This window comes from Lissotriton helveticus, chromosome 3_1 (assembly GCF_964261635.1).
Source record: "Lissotriton helveticus chromosome 3_1, aLisHel1.1, whole genome shotgun sequence".
NCBI lineage: Eukaryota > Metazoa > Chordata > Amphibia > Caudata > Salamandridae > Lissotriton > Lissotriton helveticus.
The window spans coordinates 1,943,638,321-1,943,647,261 of record NC_136061.1 but is presented as its reverse complement, the minus strand read 5'-3'; the positions used below and the strand labels follow the sequence as shown (position 1 = coordinate 1,943,647,261).

Below are 8,941 nucleotides of genomic sequence, written 5' to 3'. Positions count from 1 at the left end.
ACCGGACTATACATGGACAGTGCATTCCATACCATATCATACTATACAATGATAGGCTATACCGTATAATATACGAAAGGCCATATAAATGACAGACCATACCTTACTATACAATGACAGGCCTCACAGTAGCATGCTACATAATGACAGGCCAAACCATACCATACCATATTATAAAATGACAGGCCATACCATACCACAACCAAACCTTACCATACTATACAATATAGTATACAATGACAGGTCATATGATAGCATGCTATACAATGACTGACCAAACCATGCTATACAATGACTGACCAAACCATACAATGATAGGCCACACCATTATATACAATGAAAGACCATACCATACTAAACGACAGGCCGTATCATACCCTACAAAGGTTATCATGCAATCATTTTATAATATTATACAAGATGGCTGTGTCAGTTAATGCAGAAATCCTGTATGTTCTTTTATTCAATATATTCAAACATATAGTGTGTTTGGATAAGTGGTGTGTTGTAAGTCACTCCCAAATCTGCTAAGGGGATTTTTTGACCCCTTACTGAATAATCTGTTGTTAAAAATCCTTTTTAGTTACTATTACAGCAGAATCATTCTGGAATTATATATGTAATAGACCCAGATAGTGAGGGTTACCGGGTCCCCCCTGTGTATATTTATGGTGTTTTATATGATGCAGATATGTAGGAGCCAGTTAGTTTGGACTGTGGTATTATTTTGCCATGTATAAGTGGGTGCCCTCTGCACCGTTAAGTCGGCCAAGTATCACTCTTACGTCCCTGTCGGAGCAAACCCTGTGTCTGTGATGGGCCCTTGTCTTAAAGACTTCTCCGATATCCTAGGATCTTCATTCCACCCTCCCCCCAATTATACTAAATAAGACTTGAGCCAGCATCTCACAACACTTGAAGACACCTGTTTCTCTGCTTTCTGTATGTGTGTTAACACAAAGTCGAGGATCTTTACCTGGGAGGCACTGACAGACCGACATGCCCTATACCCTAGTCTTGTACATGGTCGCAACTCATTGAATATCACCCGAGGTCCACAGGTGAACTTACCAATAAGATACTCGGGAGATGTTGCAGCCAGTTGGTCCCGGACATCTGACCAAGTCCCCACCCCTCCCTGTTTGAAAATCTCATGATATTCCATAACCTGAACACATCACTGACTCTTCCCCCAAATTTATATGGAAGTCAAAGTCTTCCTATGGAGGCCAGCCATACTATGGCTGATCTTTGACCACAACAAACAGAACACTGTATTAAAAACAAAATGAAGTCGCCAAATACTAACACAGCTAGCCTCCTTTCAGACTGTGTTTTATTGATTGTGAATCACATTCGTTAACTAATTCAACCCCTTAGCACTTCGGGCAATCTTTTGGCTCTGCGCCTGGAGCTACGCACTACGATGCACAGAAGCACTGCAAATCGTTTGAGTGTTGTAAACTTTGCATAAACGTACTGTTTTGTTTCTTTTTTTAAAGCGATACCATGATTGACAGTATGATAGACTCTTGAAGGGGCTGATCTATACTCATACTTATGGCAGTCTACTTTCTCTCACCCTTACTGGGTTTCATCCTGTGCAGACCTCAGCTGTCCCCCAGGAGGATCAATCATTTATAAGTTAGAATATATGAAACCGCCAATCTACACCTGCTCTGTAAATAGACACCCCTTCACTTTTATTTGTGGTCCTACTTTCCTTACTGAAGTGTTCTTCTCCTGGCGTCACTGCAAGAGGGAGAGAGACTTGTCACTTCCAAAAGACAGCTAGGACTGTTCTTGCCCACATCTATACATGGGGTTAGGTGGGTAGGCAACCCTTCAGCCATGAAGATCATGCTGCTCCAATAGTCCTTTCCACCACTTCTGTGCCATTTCAGGCCCCCAGAAGCCTTCATTAGAAATGTCTGTCGGCCAAATTTCGTGTCACTTGTGCTTGCTGGGCTACGGGTTGACCTTGCAGTTAATTTCCAGAATCCACGATTGTGGAGAGATCCATCCATATGTGGCCGGTCTGATTGCAGTAATGGAGCCTTTGACCACTATCTGCATCCTTTCAGATGGGATGTTGCAGATACCCATGAAACCAATGTTCTTCACACCAAGGATGGCATTCTTAGCTATGTAGCATCCAGCACTGGATGAATCTGACCACAATTGTCCTAATCGTGAGGGTTAATTTAAAAGATGCAGATTCCAAGACACTGGCCAGTATGGTGAGTTGCATTTATCAAAGACATATGCCTGTGTTCTTGGATTCCATCCGTGCGTAAGTGGGTTGTTGACTTTGTGTTACAGCTGTAGAAGAAATAGGGTTGGGGCAAAGAGTGGACAGTGGTCAGTCTGCTCTATACTCGGAGACTCTCGCTGGAAGCCTCATATTGAGATTGGGCAGATAATAATGCGATCCTCCAACATTACGCTGACGATCAGGAAGATAAAGTACAGGGCAAACATGGTGAACCCCAGGAACTTGTTCATCTTCCATTTGCAGGCGGCGATGGAGAAGATGACAAAGAGGAGCATGAGGAAGAGGAGGACAATGGCACAGAAGAGGCCGTTGCTGCTGACCGCCACCGGACTGAATCCGTTAAACATGGAGAACAGGAACCAGGGAACAGGCAAGCTGTAAGTTCAATGAAGAGAAGGAGACATTTAAAAGGTCTGCAAAATGTTGATGCATTTATTATTTGCATTGTTGGGCAGCATTTCTGCAATTAAAGGTCTGCACAATGGGTTTTAAAAGCAATGGCCTTCAACTTCTACATCAGGCTGATGGGGACTTGATCTGAAGTTTTAGTATGCAGTGCCATCAGTAGTCCTTCTACATTAAGGACTTTTACATTAATGTACTAAGCTGTCCCGTTAATAGCACACACATAAGTACATACGTTCTTTAAAGCTCAATGGGAACATTATATTTATATATATATATATATAGAGAGAGAGTGAGTGAGACACACAGGCATATATAGTAAAACTAAACATAGCTGAAAAAGACATCTGATGTGGAGCAAGTGCAGCAATACACCAGATTCAGAAATGTATTACCATACAACAGTGCTTAGGTCAAATCTCATGTTATCATGGTACAGGGTAGATGTTTTTGAATCTTGATGCTCTGCACAAATGTAACATACTGCAGCCTAGGTTTCATTTGTTAAAACAAAGGAAACATTCCATGACATAAACATCTATGCAGATGTGAAGAGTGTGTTATGCAATGTATTACCATTGTTGAGGGAGGGAGGGAGGGACATCATGACTCTTTCAAGGCCTCGCCTATCACTGGTCATGCCCACACTTTTTACAATGGTAATAAATAGCACTTTGCACTCTGCACATATGTGCAGTAAAATCACACTCAATAGATATGCGAGTTGTTTCTATGTATAAAGTAGTTGTGAGGTAGTAAAACTTTACTTTGTAAAAAATAAACGTGTGATTATTAGTACAATTGCCCTTAAATAACTTATTGGAACACTTTTTTTCACTGATATATATATTCACAAACAAAGCAAAGGTTACACGTCTGTTAAAGTTAGGAAAACTTTATTTAGGTTTGGTATACAAACCCAAAATATGCTCCTCAATCATTAGAAATTGTACAGTTCAAGTTATCACTTAGTTTTATTATTTATACACCACTTACACACTTATTTCTATCTTATTTGTGACAAACGCACCTTAAACTACACCGATCCAACTCAGGAATGCCCCCTAGGATTTGGAATGCCTTACCCCCAAAAACAAGAACCCTCACGTGGCATCCTTTAAAAAGGAAGTTAAATCGATTCTCCCTACAAAATTCACTTGATCTATTTGATGCAGGATGGTAGATATGTGCTATGTTGGAACAGTTACTGTTTTTTTGACCATTATAAGCAATATTATTTTCGTATCTATATGCCTATGTCGCCTCTATTTCCCCTTTTCCTGTATATGTTGTAAAGTGCTCTGATACCCACAAGGGTCTGGTCCGCGCTATATAAAACCTTCAAAATAAATAAATAAACAACCATAACCAATCATAACTTATACTTATCTGTTTCAATAATCATTTACACACCGCTTTTATGTTACTGTAAGTCATACTTTTCACTTGTATTTATACTTAAGCACCACCTTTCAAGTAATCACTTTCACACCTCCGTACACAGTGTTATCACCTCACTCGCCACTCTACATGTATTTAATATAGAAATAAGTGCCTTAGTGGTGCATAAATAATAAAATTAAGAGATAACTATAACGGTCAACCAATTCTTTTCTGATACTGGCTGTTTTTCCTCTTCCCAAGCTTTGACCGATTGGGAGGAAGAGGTGGGAAATCAATGAGGTGCCAGTGTTCCTCTGTGGTGTCCTTCTGTATAGCCTCTCCTGGGACTCACGTGCATCAAGGGCAAATGGCAAGATACAACCACCTAAGAGATTAAACTAAGCTTCCTGTAAGAGGAAAGTCCGCCTTCCCGTCAGAGACACTGGTTGATTGTGTTATAAACTGAGAAGACACCCAGGTAGTAGAGTTTAGCAATTAGAGACATAGACAACTGAATGCCAGACCTTGAACCTTTTAGAGACTGAAATCTAGGCTAACAGGTGGATTAGAAGTTTAAGTGTATAGAATAGCTAAATTTTTGTTTGGTTATTATTTTGGACTGTGTTTAAATCTTTTGGTTGCAAGACTCAGAAAAAGTGGCACGAGTGAGTGCTTACGATGTGGGGATCCCAGAGATACAAAGAAAAGCTTCCTCTGCATGTAGGTATTGATCAGTGTTTTCTCCTGTTTCACCTCCTTCTGGGCATGTCTTCTTTGGTGTCTTGTGACCCTAACTCAGTCAGGGTCAAGGGCGTAATGTAGACCCCTGCATCCCTGTTGCAGAGGGGCTTCCAACCATTCAAGGGCAACTCACGTGAGATATGGGTGACTCGTGGCGGGGAGGTGGGGGGGGTTGGAAGGAAGCTCATCACAGTCTGCATGTGGCCCCATCATTTTAAAAAAATATATATTTATTTGCATTTTGTTCATAACTCAACATTACAGTAATGCAATTGGCAACATGGAATCCCCTAATCCCACTCCCGCCCTTCCCAATGGTACTCTGCTTTTACAGCTTCATATTGTACAGGTGCATTGTCCATTTATCCTAGAAACAGGTAAGTCTCAGTGCCCTCTCCCTACCCCTCCCTCCTTGCCCATGCCGAATCGTATATCGTTATTGTGTACCTCCCCCCACAGCCCCCTATACAGACCATGATAGTGCCTCCACTGGGACCAAACCTTTTTAAACTTCTTAGGACAACCCCGTGACTTATAGGTCACCCTCTCCGCCGCCATGTAGAGGTCTAGTCCTCTTCTCCACTCCTCTACATTCGGGGGGGGGGGGTCGATGATCCCCAGTGCTTTGCAATGTCTCTCTTTGCCACCACTAGGGCCAGAACCAGGAATACCAGGAGTGGGCGAGGTAGGTCAACATCATTGGTCATCCCTAGTAGGGCCAGTTTGGGCTCTTGTGTAATCGGTGCCGTTAATACCTCACTGAGCTCCTTAAAGACGAGGGTCCAGTAGGTTTGTATCACTTCACATGACCATATTATGTGATAGAAGTCCCCGCCCTCCCCTTGGCATCGGAGGCAATTAGTGTCTACTGCTTTCCCCATTTTGTGCAGTCTCACCCTGTCGTAGTAGGTCCTGTGCAGCACGTTGTATTGAATGAGGCGGAGTCTAGACATAATCGCCACCTCGCGTGGGTGCATTAACACTACGTCCCAGTCTATATCCTCAAGTGCTCCAATCTCCCCTTGCCAGGTTTCTCTAAGCTTCACCAGGTCCCCCAGCATATTGTTGGTTAATGTTTTGTAGGTGAGTGAGATTGCCTTACACTGTATCTGTTCCTGCAGGAGTCTACCCTCCAGTGGAGCGTACTCTGGCAGGCCCTCTAAGTGTATATTCTGCGCCCTCCATACATGGCGTAGCTGGGTGTATTTGAAGAGCTGTGAGTGCTGGAGCCCAAACTCTGTTCTCAGGGTCTGAAAGGGTTTCAGCTCCCCTCTAGCGATCACGTCCCCTATGTTGGAGATTCCAATATCATCCCACCGTTTAAAACCTATAAGTTTATGAAGTTCATTTAACCACTTGCAATGCCATAGTGGGGTCTGCCGGGTGGGCGTCTTTTCCCAGCCTGTTCGCTTCGTAGCCTTATTCCAGGCCCATAGTGTAATGGCAGTCGCCGGAAGCAGTGGTTTCTTAGCGGTGCCGCCGTACAGGTAGGACAGCAGGTTGTTCGGGGACAGTTTATGTGGCTCCAGGGCATATGTGGGATGGTCTGCCTGTGTATGTAGCCATTCATTGATTGGGGCCATGTGTTCAGCCCAGTAGTAGGCTTCGAGGTTGGGGAGCGAGATCCCTCCGCTGTATTGGTGTCGTTGGAGCGTGTTCAGTGCTATTCTCGGCTGTTTACCCAGCCAGAGAAAGGTCCTGAGGTCTGAATGGATTTTTTTCAGTAGCATGTCCGGGAGTAAATAATATTCGTTTTGTAAAGCATATAAGTATTTGGGGAGTATGATCATTTTGTACATGGCCGCTCTACCCAAGAGTGTCATGGGTAGCTGTCGCCAACGATCCATGTCAGCAGTGGAGTTTAGCATTATCCTCTCTAAGTTTTTTTTCAGAGAGAGTTTCTTGTCTAGGGTGATGTAGATGCCAAGATATTGGAAGCCCTCAGTAGTAATAATCAGTCGGTCTGGCAACGTCGTCTCCCGGTCGCTCCCTTTGGGGTCGTATAGGATCGACTTGTGCCAGTTTATAGCATAGCCAGAATATCGGCCATAGCGTTCCAGTTCTAGGAACAACTCCGGAACGGTGGTGGCCGGGTTGGTGACATACAGGAGTACATCGTCCGCGTAAAGGGATAGTTTCTCCTGAGCCAGGTCCGTATCCGTTACACGGAAGCCGGTGATCTGTTGGTTCTGTCGGATCCTAGCTGCCAGTTTCTCTATGGTAAGTGTGAACAGGAGGGGTGACAAAGGGCATCCTTGTCGTGTCCCTCTTTGAATTTTGATTTCGTGAGACAGTCTCCCGTTCACCCTCACTTTAGCTCGCGGGTTGGTGTAGAGGAGACGGACCCATGTCTGAAACTTTGGGCCGAAACCGAATCTTTGTAGTACGCCTTCCAGGAACGGTCAGTGTACCGAGTCAAAGGCCTTCTCTGCGTCCAGTGAGAGAAACCAGTGTGGTGGCTCCCTATCTCTCACCTCCTCCAGCCAGTTATGAGTGCGCCTAAGGTTGAGTTTCGTGGCCCTGTCTGGGAGGAAACCGGTTTGGTCCAGGTGTATTAGGTCCGGGATTACAGATCTCAGCCGCTGCGCCAGGACAGTCGCAAGGAGTTTCACCTCTGTATTTAGAAGAGAAATGGGTCGGTAGGACGCGCAGTCCTCCCGTGGTTTGCCCTCTTTATGAATTGGGATGATCGTCGCCAGCGACAGGTCAGCGGGGAGCCTCCCCTCCTGATATGCTCCCAGGAAGAGGTTCCTCAGATGTGGGGCCAACATGTCTGCCGTGCATTTGAAAAATTCGACCGGAAAACCATTCGGTCCCGGTGTCTTCCCAGCTTTTAGACCAGCAATGGCCGTATTGACCTCCTCTACCGTAATGTCAGCCTCTAGGGTCTTGAGGGTCTCTAAATCTAGCGAAGGGAGGTCGGTCTGTCCCATATTCTGGAGAGCATCTTCACACGTACCTAGGTCTCTGGCTGTGTAGAAGCGCTCATAGTAGGCCGCGAACGTCTCCGCAATGTGTGGGTCTGTGTTGACAAGCGCCCCCTCTTCGTCCCGGACATGTTCCACCCATCTCGCTGCCTGTTCCTTTCGGCTAAGCCATGCCAGTAGTTTGCCGGACTTATCCCCAACGTCATATAGGCGGTGAAGGGTGGCCAGGTTCTGAGTTCTTGCCTCGCCAGTTACTAGTTTCCTATAGTTTCGCTGCGCGTCTAACAGTTTCCGCAGTGTTTCATAGCTTCTTGTAGTTAAGTGATCTCTTTCTAAAACCACTATGGTGCACTCAACTGCCGCTACCTCCTCCTGTAGTCTCTTCCGCTCCGTCCCTAATCTATTTTGTATTCTGTCTCTCATCACCGGTTTTAGGGCTTCCCATAGGGTTACTCCCGAGTCCACCGTTCCTTCATTCTCAGCCAGGTATACCCGCACATCTGCTCTCACGCCCTTGAGTACCGTCTCATTTTTAAGGTCCCATGCAGCTAGGCGCCAGGAGGTCCCCAAAGCACCCCGAGTCTGTCCCATCGTCACCAGTAGTGGTGAGTGGTCAGAGAGTCCCCTCGCCTTGTATTCCGCTGCAACATCTGTGATCTGATCCTGCCTGGACATGAATATGTAATCTAGTCTGGAAAACACTGTGTGCGCGGCTGAGTAGAATGAATAGGCTGTCTGGGCCGGGTGTATCTGCCTCCAGACATCAGTGAGGCCTATGGTGTCGATCATCTGGGCTAAGGGGGTCTGGCTTCCCCTGGTAGGTGGCGGTCCTGATCTGTCCATTTCCCTATTCATTACATCGTTGAAGTCTCCGCCCACTATTTGAATGGTGTCTGCAGTGTCGAGGAGTATATTGGCTAGTACTCTAAATTTATTTGCCTGTAGTTTGGGCGGTGCGTACACTGATACCAGCGTATATGTGCGTCTACGCCATGTCCCCTGAACCCCCACGCAGGTCCCCAGCGGGTCTCCCCAGATGCGGGTGATGCAGAAGGGGGAGGAGTTCTTTACAATGATTACTACCCCTCTAGAGTCAGTTGTGTAGCCCGCGTGTGCTAATACTTTGTACCTTCCCCTGGCTATAAAGGAGCAGTTGGTACCCTTAAGGTGCGTTTCCTGCAGGAAAATTATATCAGGGCCTACTCTTTTG

General features: G+C 45.5%; 1 protein-coding gene across 1 annotated transcript in view; it reads right to left on the bottom strand.

Moving 5' to 3' along the window:
• Nucleotides 1-1,318: 1,318 nt before the first annotated feature.
• Nucleotides 1,319-8,941, bottom strand: part of SLC24A1 (solute carrier family 24 member 1) — a 195,835-nt gene continuing 188,212 nt past the window's right edge. The window contains exon 9 of the mRNA XM_078684072.1: nt 1,319-2,650. Within this exon, the coding sequence (XP_078540198.1) occupies nt 2,401-2,650 (250 nt within the window). The 3' untranslated portion in view covers nt 1,319-2,400. The remainder of the gene's footprint in view (nt 2,651-8,941) is intronic.